Source organism: Lagenorhynchus albirostris, chromosome 11 (assembly GCF_949774975.1).
Source record: "Lagenorhynchus albirostris chromosome 11, mLagAlb1.1, whole genome shotgun sequence".
NCBI lineage: Eukaryota > Metazoa > Chordata > Mammalia > Artiodactyla > Delphinidae > Lagenorhynchus > Lagenorhynchus albirostris.
The window spans coordinates 4716517-4733739 of record NC_083105.1 but is presented as its reverse complement, the minus strand read 5'-3'; the positions used below and the strand labels follow the sequence as shown (position 1 = coordinate 4733739).

The following is a 17223-nucleotide window of genomic DNA, read 5'->3' as shown; positions in this document are numbered from 1 at the left end:
GAGGCCACTCCTTGATTAATTAATTAGCACTTGGGCCCAAAGCAGCCTTAAATACAAGACCACCAGCACCTTAGAATTTTTTAATTCCATTTTTAAATGGAAATGAAGTACTATTGAAAACTCTGCAACTTTCTTTCCTACCCCTAATAATGTTCAGTGGGCCTTCCGTTTCCATGGGTTCTACATCTGTGGATTCAACCAACCTTGGATTGAAAATAGGAAAGGGGGGGGCTTCCTTGGTGGCGCAGTGGTTGAGAGTCCGCCTGCCGATGCCGGGGACACGGGTTTGTGCCCTGGTCCGGGAGGATCCCACATGCCGCGGAGCGGCTGGGCCCGTGAGCCATGGCCGCTGAGCCTGCGCGTCCGGAGCCTGTGCTCCGCAGAGGGAGAGGCCACAACAGCGAGAGGCCCGCATACCGCAAAACAAAAACAAAAACAAAAAGAAAATGGGAAAGGGAATTCCCTGGTGGTCCAGTGGTTGGTTAGGACTCCGTGCTTCCACTGCAGGGGTCACGGGTTCGATCCCTGGTTGGGGGAATAAGATCCTGCAAGCCGTGTGGTGCAGCAAAAAAAAAAAAATAGTCGGGGGAAAAAAGATGCCAAAAATCAATACTTGGATTTGCCGCATACAGGCAACTATTTACATAGCATTTACATCGTATTAGGCATTATAAGTCATGTAGAGATGATTGAAAGTATATGACAGAATGTGCACAGGTTATATGCAAATATTATACCAATTTAAATAAGGGGCTTGAGCGTGTTGGATTTTGGCATGCGTGATGCCCACAGATAATAAGGATGACTGTTTACGTGGAGAAGTCAGTTGTTACTTGGGAAAACCTGTGTTCTTCAGTGTTTCCTTAACAGAAATTATATTCAGAAAAATTTAAATTGCATTGAAGGAGACATAATTTAATTTCACCTTAAAGTTTTGTTTCTAAAACTGTAGATGGTAGACATTTGAAATTAGACTTTTTTATTGGCATTTTCAATACTGACTTCAGTTCCTCTGAAATAATTTTCCATAAAACACAGGTTTAACACCTTAGAAACTAAGAGTTTCCCTTAAAGATTACTTAAACATACAAGGCGAGATCAGAGTAAAGATGATGCAGGATTTGAAAACTTTCTGACTGGCTTTCAAAAATGGAAGTTAAAACTATGGTGGTTTCTTTTTTAAACTTTCAGAGCTAACTCACAAAAAAATACTACCTGCTGGAATGGGGCCTGGGCACTCCTTAATGGAAGTGAGCTACAGCATCTTTGCCTGGTAGCAATTAAGCTTTTTCATAAGTGACACACAGGCTGTCTAGCTTTTGCTCCAGAAGTCTGTCACTCAAGAGTGCTGTGGGGTTGAACGGCAGAGTGAGAACAGTGACTAGCCTGGGCGCTGCGTGACTCTGCTCTTACAGCACAGGGGCATTCTGCGTCCTAACGGGCCTCCTGCTGCTTTCTCTTGTCTTCAGTATCTGGATACTGAGACAGATCTAGGGTCAAAACTCGGCTGAACATGCAGTCATCATGCTGAAAGGGAGAGAAGACAGTTAAAAGTCAGTTCCTTTACTTAGGGAATAAGTGCTATTAAATGTAAAATAAGAGCCTTTAGTGAGTCTAGATTTGCATTTGAAAAGGAACCTCCTTAGAGCCACCTCAAAAGGTATCACTCCTCTGCATTTACATCAGCTTTATTTATTTTTTATATTAATCTGGTAAAGGGTACCAGAATATGCCACCCGAAAACAGGCCTCTTTTGCATATGGATTGTTTTGAGCCAGAGGCTACTGAAAACCAGCAGATGTAGGAAAAGCTCCAAAAACCAGGCACAGGTTTTCCTTTTGTAAAGGAAGTTTACATTTATGTAAAAGATGACACCCTTTCCACTCTTAACTCTTTATCAGTGGAGAAGGCACCTCAATCTGCAGAGCAAATCTGCCTGAACAGCCCTTGTTTACTGTACTTCTCCTGGTCACCTTCCCATCACTTGCCTCCCCTGCCCAGAAGCCCCAAGACTCTTCCTTATTTTAGCCTAGGATGGTATTAAGTCCAAGTTCTAGCCAGCCCTTTGAGTTACTCATTGCTGGGTGTACCCATGTGTGCACACATGATGCACATATTAATAACCTGTTTTTCTCTTGTTAATCTATCTATTGCTGGTCTAATTTACAGGGCCCCAGCCAGAGAACCTGAGTTGGGTAGGAAAAGGTTTTATCCCTCTCCTACACTGGTAATGAGAACTTCCATTTCTCTCTGGCAGCATATTTCCAGTGATCCCCTAACATTAATTAGGCACAGGAAGGGAAGTTAATTTTTATCTTAGCTTAAAGGAAAACACAGGAAGCAAAACCTAATTGTCCAAGAATTGAATGATTTGAATGAGTTGCCCTGCTCCATTAGCTCAGGTAAGTATTTTCGGTGGCTCAAGAAAGGTGTGTTTGAATTCTAGAAGTTACTATACAACTTGGAACTTGCCAATTTCTTTGGTTTTTTTTTTTTCCTTGGTTAGTTTTGGAAGATAAATAGTTCCTTGTTCTACCACAATGCATATGTTTTTGCCTACAACATTCAAACATTACAGAAATATGAAACAATATTGACAATTTATTCTAAGTTAATATGTACTATTATTTTATAAACAATTATCATACTGTTCTGCAATTTTCAATTTTCTTTTTCACTTAAAATATATCTTAAATTTCTGTGTACTGCCATGGAAAAATATCTGAGTAGTTACTGTTAAGTCTTATTTGATTAAAAAATCATTTAAGCCTATATTTATAAACTGCAGAAATCAAACAGTATCTACAGACTTCACTAGGAACTTATAATTGTGCTGTCAGGACACTCTAAGGTGATTTTTATTCCTCTCCCCCATTTACTTATCTTTACCTCTGGATAGATGCCTATCAGTGCATCAGCTTTGCAATATAACTCCTCTTTTAGGGAAATGATTATCATCTGAAACTGGTCCTGAGTCTGCTCTTTGATATAACTCGATACCTGGGAGGGAGGAGAAAGCACACATTTCATCAGTAAAGAAAGGTCTCGTCTCTCGGGGTCTGGAGGACAGTGATTCTGCATGTCTCTGAATCTGCCCATTTTAGGTGACAAGGCGCTTACTTCCCTTTCTGTTAATTCAGTAAATCCACTAAAACTGCAGAAATGGAAATAGCTCAGATTGTAAAATAAGAGGTTAGTAAAAAATATATAAACCTCATTAATTCTATACCTGAAAACTTGGAAGAATATTTTTTTAAGAATAAAGCTCTAACTTAAGATACTATCATGTGAATACGAAATCAACCTTTACAACAAGATAAAACTACCACTCAGATATTTTATGAGGGTGAAGAAGGGCTGGTATTTAAACTTCCAACTTCCTATATTGCCAACAAAGCCTCAGGGTGGGAAAAATATGGCGATTATATATGTATTCATAATCCATAATCAACTCATTTGGTTAGAGGGGAACTCAACAGCTCCTTCAGGAGGCTTAATTCCAAGGAATGAGAATAAGAACAGATAGACTGGATAGAAATGGGTCTTGGTGAACAAACTACTCAGAATTTGGAGAATGATAAAGAACTTAGACTCAAACCACAGTTTAACAAGATACTTGCCAACTCCCTGGATCTCTCTGCAATTCCAGAGGGTGTCTTCTCCATGTGTATTGGTCCTGACTGCACCCAAGATACTAAGGGCACAAGTTCTGGAAGCAGGAATGGCAGCTCTGGTTGAGGAATGAGTCACTAGTTGAGGTGAATGATGAGAGGAGGGAAACGGCTTTGGGCTAAGAGGCTGAATTCATAGAAGGAACTGCCGCATTAGAGGCAATGGCAGCCACTATGATACAGGTCTTTAAAAAGTCTTGGGATATTGATAGAATGGAAGAGGAGATGGGATGCAAATACGTAAGGCATGCATTTTGCTAGGAGAGTTGCCTGTGATCAATGTTGGGCACCCTGATCACAAGAGGGACTGGAAGCGCCTTCCAAGCTGCTCATATTACATCACTGCTCATACTCAGTTCAGCAGCGGGGTGCCAGGAACGTAAATCTCAAAGGGAAACTGGAAATTAAGAGGTTTTTGATACATAGGATAGGTGCAAATAGAAAAGTCTTAAGAAAGACCTAGTATGTGAAGATGCCACTAACACGAACATCTAAATTTTGCTAGGAGATATGGATCCCTTAAATGCTACAGAGAAGGGGCAGTCCACAGTGATGGATCCCACCCACCCCCCAGACCACACACAAAGGGTATGGGATACAAAGTACTAAAATTAACCTTCTGAGGGGAAATTTCTCCCAAATGAGTGAGGCTATGGAGTCCAGTTAGCTGATGCAGACTGGCTGGCATTCAAGAGAGACAAATCAAGATTTTCTTTTCTTCCCGTTTTCTTCCCCCAGTAATCCTGAAGTCTCTGGTAGGTCACAGAATGTGGCTCTTGCCTGTTCTCTACAACGTTCGGGGGACTTTGGATTTGTTTTCTAACTTCTGTGGGGGTGGTGTTGATGTGCTATTCTTATGTACGCTATGACATGTTTAAAAAGCAAGGTCCGGGACTTGGCTGGTGGCGCAGTGGTTAAGAGTCCGCCTGCCAGTGCAGGGGACACGGGTTCGAGCCCTGGTCTGGGAAGATCCCACATGCCGCGGAGCAACTAAGCCCGTGCACCACAGGTACTGAGCCTGCGCTCTGGAGCCCGCAAGCCACAACTACTGAAGCCCGCACACCTAGAACCCGTGCTCCACAACAAGAGAAGCCACTGCAATGAGAAGCCCGCGCACCGCAATGAAGAGTAGCCCCCACTCGCCGAAACTAGAGAAAGCCTGAGCGCAGCAACAAAGACCCAACGCAGCCAAAAATAAATAAATAAATAAAATTTTTAAAAAAGTATAAAAAAACAGATAAGGTCCTAGAGAGGTTTGGGTTACATGAATACAGCCTGGGAAATCTGAAAGATGACATTGTTGCCTAAAATTAGAAGTTACCACAGGCTGCAGCTCTTGAAAAATCCCCTGACTCTCCCAGGCATTACACATGAGGTTCAACAGAGTAAGAAATCAGGGAGGTCAGTTTCAGAGACTCGACCTGTCAGGGTGGCACCCCAAGACTGACTAAATCTCTCGGGGCTGGACTCATTAACCGAGCTCATAAGACTAAGGTATAAACCAGAATGCCAGTGTACAAATTAACAGAGATATATCTGTCAGCATGACCAGAGCAGCCTCCTTGTAAGCAGCTGTAAATGCAAAGCCCAGTCATTTCATTCATCCATTTCTGGAAATGGATGGCTCTGGAAGTAGGACCACAACACAGGGACTCTGCAGGATGGAGCTGTCCCAGCCCTGGGCAGTGACAGGCACTGCCAGTGTTTGCCGCTATCCTTTGGTCACGTGTCCATGGTCAACCCCATTCTCAGGTCAAAAATTTACAGTCAGGATGTGTGGTCTGAGAGCCTGTCTCTCAGGTGGCTTTGTGTATCTATGCACTGATCTTTAAGGCTGACTTTCAATTGTGTCCTTAGTTCCCCCATGGTCTCAAATACTGAAAACAGTGCAAGTGTAGTAAATGACTATAAATTTTAATAAACGAAGGGGAGCAGAATTTTGAACTTTAATTCCTTTGGAATTTTATTTAGATATGTTATTTTTGGACTTTATTAAACACTAATTTGGTCCTGTTTGCCATGTGGCCTACTATTAAGGTCTGCTACTACTACTACTACTAAGGTCTACTACTAGGTCCCAAAAACCTAGATTTAGGGAAAAGCAAGTCACCCAGTAGCAATGTTGTGGATCCAGTATAGTGATTCTCACTTGACTCCCCAGGAACTCATTGAGGGTCCCCTAAACCTTGAATGAAAGCTACTACCCTGAATCATCTTGTTTTTAGATTTTTAACTTAGAAAAATCTATTTTTAACCAGCAATCATCAAATAAACATGTTCAGGGTAAATTGCCTTCTGACTGCTGCATCATGATCCTTGAATTATAGACACTGTACTGGAAATTAAAAGCAGAAAGGAACTTACTTTGCCAATGTTAGTATTGTCCAGGGCTGCATCTACTTCATCTAAAACAAAGAATGGAGCAGGCCGAAAACTAGAAAAAAATTATAATCGCTTAAGTTACAACTTTGTTTTACAAGACTTGGAGGAGAGGACTAAGTATTCAGGATAAATAAATAAAACACATCCTTTTGGATGCTTTTGTCTAGGTCACCAATGACCTCTATGTCGGTAAATGCAACGCTCAATTCTCAGTCCACATCCCAGGTGACCTTTGCAGATGGTACCGGGGGCGCGGGGGGGGGGGGTGGTGGGGGGGGAGGGGGGCGGGGCGGGGCGGTCCTCCCCGTTCCTCTGACGTCAAGGACAAGGACATGGCCTCCGCCCGGTGCCTCACCCACTGCTCCAGGCCCCAGTCTCCTAGCAGCTCCTCCTCATCTCTCTAACTTCTTGACACTGCAGTGCCTTCGGGGCTCAGCGCTTAGAGCGCTCCTCTATCTGATTAGCTCCATTGGTGATTTCATCTGCTCTGGAGGTTTTAAGTATCTTCTATTGATAGTTCTGACCTCTCTCTTTAACCCTGGCCTCACGGGTCCAACAGCTTCCTCAACTCCACGTGGGTGTCTAGCGTGAACTCGTGCAAAATCAAACTCCTCACCTACCCCTCAACCCCATCCCTCCTGTGGTCCTCTCCAGCTTAGTGAATGGCAGCTCTTATCACTCCCGTTGATTAGGGTCCCTCCTACCCCACGCCCTGTCTGCTCCCACACTGGTCCAACCCGTCATGATCCTCCAGTCTGACTGCTACACGAGTTTCCTAATCCTGTGCCTGCCACTGCTGCACACAGTCTATTCTCTACAGGCGCCAGGCTCCCTCTGGCCTCAGGGCCTTTGCACTTGTTCCTCATGTCTAGAACATTCTTCCCTTAGAATTCTCCCCTAGAACATCCATCCACGTGACTTCTCCCTTAATTTCTTCAAATCTTTGCTCAGATACTACCTTTTCAAATAGGCCTTCCCAGAAGACTTTTAAATATTGCAAACCCTTCCCTGTTACTATCGCCATTCCCTTCTTTAATTTTCTCTATAGCATCTGTCATTTTCTAATAGTCTCTATATTAGAGAATTACTTTACTAATACACCTTATTTATCATCTGTCTTCCTCAACTAAAATGAAGCATCTTTGAGACAGGGAATTTGTTTTCTTCACTGCTGTCTCTAATGTCTATTTTTGAAAAAATGTTTATTTGGTTGCGGCACACGGGATCTTTAGTTGCGGCATGTGGGATCTAGTTCCCTGACCAGGGATTGAACCCAGGCCCCCTGCATTGGAAGCATGGAATCTTAGCCATTGGACCACCAAGGAAGTCCCTCTAATGTCTGTTCACACCACTCGATACACAGTAAATATTTAATAAATATCTGTTGAATAAATGGGATGGGGGTGACACCTAGTATTAGTCTTATTCTGCTAAGATTTACTTCACACAGGCTCTTGTTTAAGTTCCTGCCTCCTGTTTTTCCCAAAGTCCTCCTGCATTAATGGCATTTTCTTTTCCTTTCCTGTAATTGCCAATTCCTTTTCCTTCTTGAGACCAGTAGAAAACAGCTGTAAAACTTTTATGTTGATCTTTCTGATCATGAAAATAGAGAGGCAGCATCATCTATACCTTAGTTCTTCATCTAATGCTTTGAATGTCAAAAGTTAATTGCCTTAATTTTAGCTAACATTTTTCCCCTTGCTTTATTTTACAAACGTTAAGTGTCACCATCAGTGGAAATGAGGAGGTTAAACATTTTTTTCAGAAGAAATACTTTAACATTCCTTACTAAATAGCAGATCTCTGAATAGGGACAAGGAAAATAATATACAAGTTAGGTGTTTTTATTTTGTTTGGCTTTGTTGTTGGTACTGTTTTTTGGCAATCCTGATTTCACATCTGGCCATTTGATACTCCTTTTTCTCCTTTATTTTCTATGAAGCTGGAATATTAGTAGCTACTGATAATAACAAATTGAATAAAAATCTGTCGAAGACTGAATTCTTAGATTTGCTGCCTAAATTGTTACAGGCCTACAGCATAACCTGACTTGTCTGGCTGAAAAAAAGTTTTGTATCACGTACGCTAAATATGACTAAAGAAAAGTAATTAACAGATCTTCTGTAGGAAGGTCTATTTGGTTTCTGCCCTGATGCAAAATCATACAGCTCACTGTGACCTTACCTGTGCACAGCAAACAGGAGAGCCAAAGCTGCCACACACTTTTCTCCCCCCGACAAATTATCCATTGGCATGAACCGTTTGCCTGGGGCCACACAGTTATAGCTAATTCCCTCCAAGTAAGGCTCTTCTGGGTTTTCTGGGCTAAGAAATGCCTGAAACACATGTTATTTATTTAGCAGCATCAGAAAAGCTATTAGTAAATTTCAACATGGAATTGCAACAGAGTTTAACTACAAAATACTCTTGGTTAGATTTTCCTCCATTTTGATGGAAAAATATCAATGCCTGTAAATAATGTATTTAGCTCTATCTATATGTAACCACAGACAGCAAGGGTGTCTGGGGCGGGGAGTAGAGGGAAAGCATTCTAACATAAAGGATAAGGCCTCCCCATCAGGCTGCCATTCAAAGCTCAGAAGCATACGCTGCAGTCTTACTAAAACAATCTTCATTCAGTTCTTTCATTGGTCCTTTCATCGGTCCTTTCATCAAATCTTTATTGATGAATCCTGTCCTTTAGTCTTACTTTACTGAAAATAAGTTATTTTTGGTGAAAATTCTAAATATATGATTCAGGATTACCTCAGTCATAAAAGAATCCCATGAGAAAGAGGGAAAAGCAGATAGATCAGATCAGATCTACATCTTTAGTCCACATTCAAGTCCACAGTATTTGCTGTGGATGCTGATCACGGAATGGAGAGATTACAAGGGGCACATCTAGATCTGAACGCTGCCTTTAGTTCTTTCCCTCTCCTTTGTTACTCTGGGCAACTCCACAGACCCCAGATCAACCATTTTCCCCAGATCATCTACATCACCCTAACTTTACTACAGAGACGGCTCTATAAAATCAAATTAGTACAGGTGACAGAATTCCAGAACTGAAAGAGAACCTGGAAACCAAATGCTCTAACCCACTCATTTTGCAGATGAAGAAGCAGGACCAGAGAGATTCTGACTTGTCCAGGCTGGTTAGTGGTGGAATGAGTAGGACCTAGAACACAGGTCACTGCAATGACCAATTTCCATGAGCTGACTTTGCCCGGTAAGTGGGTCATTCAGATAGTGTGGTGGCGATTTCCCACCAGAAAAAAAAACACACCACCAATAACACGAAGTTCCCACTCATATTTGAGGTGAAAAATACGTACTTGGGCACTGTTGTTTCTGCAGAGCTTCTTGTAGATCTGATCAATTGCGACTGAGACGTGCTCAAAACATTGGCTGAAAAGATTGTATCTCCTTTTTTTCACCTGTTCAAACTCTTGCCTACGTATTCTGGCTTCCTTTCTGCTGGCCTCAAAAGCTAAGAGAGAATCAATGTTCTTTATTTTGGAGACCACCAAGGGATTCTCTTATTTCACCTTTAAAGCATAAAATATTTTTTAAACTAGATTTTGAGTTTGGTTGTCTTGAGTAAAATCTACCTTCAAAACGCCTCAACTATTATTAATTCCAAGAAAATGACTTAAAACTGATGAGCCCTTTTTCTGGTAGGGCTGATTTTTAAATAATAATAACAAACTCCAACAGAGTATCTAATATGCCTCTTACGCTGGTATGAAATAAGACACTATTCTAAAATAATCAATACACCTGTCTTTAAATTAAAGCAGAACGCTTTTCAAAAGGAAGGAATTAGTGATTCAGTATTAAAAGTACATTACTATAAGATAATACAGGAAAAAAAATATATAATAAAAACAAAGGTACAATTCAGGGGGGACTATTAGTAAATGTTATAGAAATCAAAGCTCCTAACACCCATGAATATGATATTGCTAAAAACTAAAGCTTAATTTCACCGTCTGTGTACTCCTGAAACTTGTCTCTGACAGTCTTTAGGTTCTCCGGGGCTCTGAGGTTTGGGGCTGCTGTCCTCAGCAGGACATCTTCCTGGGATGCTACTTGTTGCCGTAGGAGTCCAAGGTGGGCCTCAATTTCTTTATCAGATTGTAGAGCCTATTATTGGCAAAGAACAGCAATGGTTAGCATGCCATTTAGATCCAAACTGCTAAGGTACAATAATTAGGCACAGGGCCCTTCGGGATCTGGCCCGTCTCCCTCCGCATCCACTCCTGCCCTCCTTTGCGGCCCTCTCTGAGTCTGCAGTGCGGTCAGGTCACACTGCTGTAGCTTCCTGAAGTTGGCTGTGCTCTTTCATAGCTCTAGAGTCATAGATGCTGCTCTCTTGGAACACGCTGCACCTTCATCTTTCATAATCTGGCTAAAAAAGTAACAATTCACGTATCACTTCATTTACTCGTTCATTAAAAAATATTGATCATCTACTATGTATTAGACACTGAGGATTCAGTGATGAAAACTATTCTGTCCCTGCCCTTAAAGAGCTCACAGGGAAGTCAGACATGCAAACTGGCGTCTGCAACAGCGCGAAACCCTCCACCAGGCAAGCACAGGTATTATGGGGCAGGCAGAAGGGATCCAACCCATCTGGATGGGTAACACTTAAGCTGAAACCTAAACAATGAGCAGAACTAACTTGAGTGAAGCGAGAAGGGAAAAAGTGATGTAGGCATCACCTTCCAGGAAAATTTTCTTGACCCCCTCCCAGAGGGGTTAATTAATATCTGATAAAGGTGACATTTTAATTCATTGGGAAAAGAATTATTTAGAAGATGTTGAGTAAACTGGTTAACTTACGTACCTTTTAAAAAACAGATTCTTACCTCATACCATATATAAAGATAAATTTCAGATTAATTAAATAGGCGAGTGAAAACAAAAAAATCACTAACAGGAAGAAAATATTTATAAATATTTAGTCAGTAATGTCGTGGGGAAGGACTTTCTAAATACGAAAGCACTGAATAGACTATAAAATAGATCAGAACTTTATTCTGATTGCCAAAAGTACCACAAGTACAATGAAAAGAGCCCAACAAATGTAACAAAATATATTAGAAACATCTGAAATTAAAAGATGTGGTAGCTACTGCTACTTGGTGTCCATTCTCCATTTCTTCCTTTCTAACAGAGCCCATGTTTGACCATCTCCCTCATACGTCCCAGGAACCCTGCTTGGTCTAAAGCTAAGTCCATCCCACCCCCAACAGTGATTGGTCAGGAATGAATATGTGACCCAATTTAGGCCACTGTGATGAGAGGACAATTGGTAGAGCTTTGTGGAAAAGCCTTTCTTCAATCTTTAGAACAGCACCACTACAAAAGGCAGTCTCTCTCTTCTCTGAGGGTTGTGGTTGGGTGGCTGGAAGGCCAAGAAAGGCTACAGTCATTTTGCCCTCATGAGAGAAGCAGCTTCAGGACGAAGTCAAAACACAAAGCAAAATATGGCTATAGGGTTAAGAAAAAGAGTGAGAGCTGCTAAATTAAAGAGACCATGAAACTGGATTCCAGGTTTGTGCTCTGTAGCTGTGAAGTATTTGTCGCCTACTGAGGGTACTGCACTGGGACACAGACAGGGCAATTCAGGATGCTGGAGTATGTTGGCTACTTTTGTCTATTTCAGGACTTCTCAAAGACTTTATTATTCATTCTGAATCTCCAAGAAGGGAATAGACTTTCAAAACACTGACAGAAACTTTTCTTCTTCGGCAAGACATTTCATGGTATTGGTGTTCTACAGAACACACAGTAAGAAACGGTGATATAAAAACTTTAAACGTTTTAAACATTTTATGTGTAACCTATTTAGACTATTTCTTAAAAAACCATTAGGAAATCTACTTTCTCCCCTAAATTTATGCTCTATCATCTAAAATTATTCTGCAGTATTTAAATATTCACTATTACCGTGAGTTAGTCATGAACAACAGAAATCTTTCAATTACCTTCAAATCCTCTCTTAGAGAGCTGTAGTCTATCTCAATGGCGGCTTCTTTTTCATATATATCCATTGTTGCCTGGGTACTTTCTGCTTCAGGTCCCAACTGAAAAACATGAAGCCCTTCCCTTGTTATCTGAAATGGCGATCTCTACTCATCTGTCTGTCCCAAGGCCTCCAGTTGATTGCCACCTCATGCAGATTGAAAGTTAAAACCCTTATGTTGGCCTGCAAGGCCATGATGGTCTGGCCTCTGCTTCCCCTTTAACTTTACTTTGCGCCAGTCTTCCTGGTACTTGCTTTGCTCCCACTACACTGGCCTCCTTGAACAGACCAGGCACACGTCCACCTTAGGGCCGGCACACTGCCCTCTGCCTGGACACCCTTCCCCTAGATGTCTGCATCTCTTCATCTTCTACGTTGTCTGCTAACCAGCTGGCTTCTCTCAGGACATCCATGGCCTCTGCATCTAACATTGCAAACTCTCCTCCACCAATACTCTCTATGCCCTTCCCTGCTTTATATTTTCTTTAGCCTACAGCATCACCAAATACATAAATATTTCATCTGTTTACCATTTTGTTTCTGTGCCTATCTCTCCCCTAGTAGAATGTGAAGGAAGGGATTTTTGGCAGTTATACTCACTGCTGTGGTCTCAGTGCCTAATGCAATGCTGACAACATAGCAATATATTTCCATTTCAATATATATCACTCTGAATGGAGAGAGGAATAGGAAAGAAGGGACAAATACATGAGCACTTACTCAGCTGTAGGCTGGTCTTTGGTGTAATGCTGATACCAAAAACAAAGACTTACAAATTAAGAGAAAAAAACCCCTTTGTCACTCACTCTTTTCTAGACGTTCTCAGCTGAAACAAACCCAATAAAACTACTTTTGGAATTAAGTCTATATTTTATGTAATATATTTATGTTAAAATGGTTCACAAGGAAGTGGAACTTGAATACAAAATGTAATGCTGAATCCCTGAATCTCATGCTTCCTGTTGATGTGATTCAACATCGTGTTTTTTATTAAGCTTCTATATGAGTCATCTGATGCCTTGCTATTCAAAGTGTGGTCAGTGGGCCAGCAAGAGCGGGCCTCGCCTGGGAGCCATTAGAAATTCAATCTCTTAGGAAACAAGATCCCCAGATGCTTCATGTGCACAGTATGGTTTGGGAACCAGTGATCTGGTATAGTCTTCCCCACAATAGAAGAATCTTCTATGAGAATCCTGGCAGATGTAGGTAACTTACCCTCTGTCTGCACACCTCCAATGGAAGGGAAATCTCAGGTTTTACCTTACAATGGTTGTAAGACAATGATTCCTTACAACTGTTGTAAGACAATTAATTCTATTCGGCGATCCTTGTCCAGCCCTCTGGAGAGTCACAATTTATACCTAATGCCTTTTCTGTTTTGGGCTTTATACACTACCTTGTATAGCACCCCTATCACATGGCTGCTACTAGATGTCTTGTAAAATTTTAATCAGGGAACTCCCCACTAGAGGCCCTCCCTCTTTCTAGTAGGAAGTGTCCCCTAGTAGAAGAAATCTGACTCTGTCCTAAATCCCCCAGCCCTAGTATCCCCCTTAGGACCAAAAAGAACAAGTAGGGGCCGTCCTCTATGACAGACCTTCTTCTCTTCGAGGGATAACCATATTCTCCAAGACTTTTCTTCCCAGCACGACACGGTTGCGGCCTTTTCACTATCGTGGACACTTTACTCTCAAAGAGCACCATGCTTAGCACGCGAATGCAGTGTCCCAGTGTGGCTTGATCAGCACAAAGTGGAGCAGAACTATCACTTTTTTTTTTTAGATAATGATTCACTATTAATCCAGCTTAAGGTATTAACACCTGCTTTGAAAGAGCCCACTATGAATATGAAAGTCGTTCACGCTAATAAACAAATAATTTCACACTCATGATGGGCATGTTGGAGAATACTTCTGAAAGTTCACACTAACTGAAAGAATAGGACCAAAGCAGCAGCAGGAGTACTTAACCAACAGCATTTACCTAGATGTCAGTCATTACAACTGCTTCTTCCTCTGCACTATTCTATGACGAACCTCTTCTAAAATTACACTGCCTTTTAAACAGACTTTCCATTTCTCTCTATATTATTGTGAGTACTGTTTTTCTGCTCCCATCCACTTCTGCTGTTACAGATGCCTCCCTTCCCTCTCTCTGCACCCTTAAGAGCAGACACGTGGCCCTGAATGAGCCAGTTCTTCCCCAGGATTCTTCTAACTGAGAGGGGGCAGGGGAGAGGTGTCTTTCCCCTCTGGTCAAAGCTAGTGGCTACGGCTGCAGCCCCACGAGGAGAGCTGATCTGAAAAAATAAAGCCAATACATACTGAGCCAGAAAGAGTTCTTGACAGTGTTCAAATTCCTGGACCGAGTCACGTAGGAGACTGCCTCCATTCCAGCCCTAGCCCTTTACCTGCCTTTTCCCTCTTTAAAGCCATCTGAGTGGGGTTCAGGACACTTGTGGCCAGCAAAGGGTCTTCTCCTTTCCTTATCCTTTCCTTACCTTCTATCTGGGATGTGATCTCTGCTAAAATAGAGAAAAAAGACTTTTGGCCAAGCTGCGCAGCTTGCGGGACCTTAGTTCTCCATCCAGGGATCGAATCCCGGGGGCCCGGCAGTGAGAGCACCGAGTCCTAACCACTGGACCACCAGGGAATTCCCAAGAAAAAGGATGTCTGAGTATATCACACCAGAATTATGCTATGAGAAGTGGTCAATATTAGCAGGAGAAAAACTGTTTTATAGTTACTTCAAATTGAAGAACTCAAAGGACTGAAGGCCTCTTCTGGAGTAGAAATTGGATGGAAATGCATGGATTTCTGACTGCGGGCAGAGCAGAAAGGGGAGGAGGGATGTGGAAGGGAGACCACAGAGATTCACTAAAGAACTCAGAGATAATCTGAGAGGTAAAAGAAATAACTATTTTCACCATCCTCTGGATTGGCTAACAGTAAGATATTCTTCCTGAACTGTATAGGCATATCTTTCTTAACATGAGTGACAGAACTAAGGGTGTATAAACTTCCAGCCAGCCTAAAGAGTACTGTGCGATACAAATGTGACGAGGAAGAAAGGAAAGAGGCAAACAGAGAAACGTCCACCGCTGGCCGACGCTGGTCTCGCCCTCTGGCTCCGTGGGGCCTGCTGTTGCCTCCCCTCCCCCACACTCTCACCACCTGGACAGACTCAGTGAGGCACGTTTCTGCTGAGAGAGAACCACCTCAGGTTGTCAGTGAAGGTGCACAGCAAGACCCCTCCACACACCGCGGACAACGTTACCAGAGTACAGAGAAGTGCTCACGCCAGCAGGCCACTGGCACCTGGCCTGTGGCTCACACCGCCTCCCCAGCACCCCTAACTCCAACAGGTTCAAGTCTCTCACCCCTCTTGGGCATCTGTGCACAGGTAAGAGGCTCTGGTCCATCCTATGGGGCTCAAAGGACATGGATTAGCAAGAGAAACAGAACTGCACAAAATGCCCAGCCCTGTGGCATGAGGACCATCCTGCCCTTTTTCCCTCCTAGAGACATTTTTTCTGCCCCTAAAGGAGCTTCAGAACAAGAGAAAGAATCTGCATAGATGCAACTTCACTAAGCAGCCAAAGGCCTTACATTAAGTTCCACACAACTGCACATATTTTAAAATCATTTGCTAGAATACCTCCACTTCAATGATGTCATCCAGTGACCCCAACAAAAGAATTATTTCAATGTCTTGAACTTTGCAATCAAGCAACATGTTATGTTTCTCTAACCGCTTCTGTTCCAGAGAAGTTTGAAGGATTACAACTTTTTTTTGCCATTTTCCCACTTCCCTGTAAATACACAGATATGAAAAAGTGATTATATTTTACTAATTATGTAAAGTTGCACCAAGGAAGAAAAACATGTTATAAATGTACATGAAAAAAAAAAAGATTTTTTCTTATGAGTGCTGTTAAGTTGCAGAGTTAGCCCATGGATGCTTGTAATTTAAACTTCAACACTCCTGATAAAGGCCATGAATATAATTATTTAATCCAAGGGAGGATTTTCAATAATAAACATTATTACTTTAATCAGGCTAGCACCAATACAGTGCTTTCCTAGTTACCTTATTTTTGTTTTAATTAATCAATTATTTTATTTTTGGCTGGGTTGGGTCTTTGTCGCTGCACGCGGGCTTTCTCTAATTGCGGCAAGCAGGGGCTACTCTTTGTGGCAGTGCGCAGGCTTCTCACTGCGGTGGCTTCTCTTGTTGCGGAGCACAGGCTCTAGGCACGCGGGCTCAGTAGTTGTGGCTCGCAGGCTCTAGAGCACAGGCCCAGTAGTTGCAGCACGCGGGCTCAGTAGTTGTGGCTCGCGGACTCTGGAGCACAGGCTCAGCAGTTGTGGCACGCTGGTTTAGCTGCTCCGCGGCATGTGGGATCTTCCCAGACCAGGGATAGAACCCGTGTCCCCTGCATTGGCAGGCGGATTCTTAACCACTGCGCCACCAGGGAAGCCCCACTTACCTTATTTTTAAAGCTGTACAATTTTTCAAGCTGCATTTCTCTTTCAGTATAAGTTCTACATTTTAGAACATCAAACCAAGAGAAAGAGTCTCTTAGCAAGAGAAATGTCTTACCAGTTAAGTCATTATGCATCTGACAGTCTCAACTTTTTTTTACTGCCACCACTAATGTAATGCCTTCTATCTTAATGAGGGCTTGGGAGTTTTACCAGTTGAAACAAGGTGGAACTTTAAAGAGGACCCAGAAGAAGGACCAGAAATGAAATTAAATAAAGAATTATATGGTTTTTAAAGGTCTGATGACAGAGATGTGGTTCTGTTTAAATACGAATCAAGTAAACTAAATACGAATCAAGAGTACATGAACTGGGGCTTCCCTGGTGGCGCAGTGGTTGGGAGTCCGCCTGCCGATGCAGGGGACGCGGGTTCGTGCCCCGGTCTGGGAAGATCCCACGTGCCGCGGAGCGGCTGGGCCCGTGAGCCATGGCCGCTGAGCCTGCGCGTCCGGAGCCTGTGCTCCGCGGCGGGAGAGGCCACAGCGGTGAGAGGCCCACGTACCGCAAAAAAAAAAAAAAAAGAGTACATGAACTTATTTCCGCTCAAAAATTTTAGACAAAGAATTTTCTGGCTGTATCTTGAAATACT

The 17223-nt window shown here is 42.5% G+C and overlaps 1 protein-coding gene across 1 annotated transcript in view; it reads right to left on the bottom strand.

Annotated features, from left to right (window-relative positions):
• Nucleotides 1–1224: 1224 nt before the first annotated feature.
• The window catches only part of SMC1B (structural maintenance of chromosomes 1B), an 85971-nt gene continuing 69972 nt past the window's right edge, over nucleotides 1225–17223 (bottom strand). The window contains exons 18-23 of the mRNA XM_060166896.1: nucleotides 15748–15901; nucleotides 12053–12151; nucleotides 10046–10202; nucleotides 9392–9546; nucleotides 2890–3000; nucleotides 1225–1527 (exon numbers count right to left, since the gene is read on the bottom strand). Of these exons, the coding sequence (XP_060022879.1) occupies nucleotides 1435–1527; nucleotides 2890–3000; nucleotides 9392–9546; nucleotides 10046–10202; nucleotides 12053–12151; nucleotides 15748–15901 (769 nt within the window). The 3' untranslated portion in view covers nucleotides 1225–1434. The remainder of the gene's footprint in view (nucleotides 1528–2889; nucleotides 3001–9391; nucleotides 9547–10045; nucleotides 10203–12052; nucleotides 12152–15747; nucleotides 15902–17223) is intronic.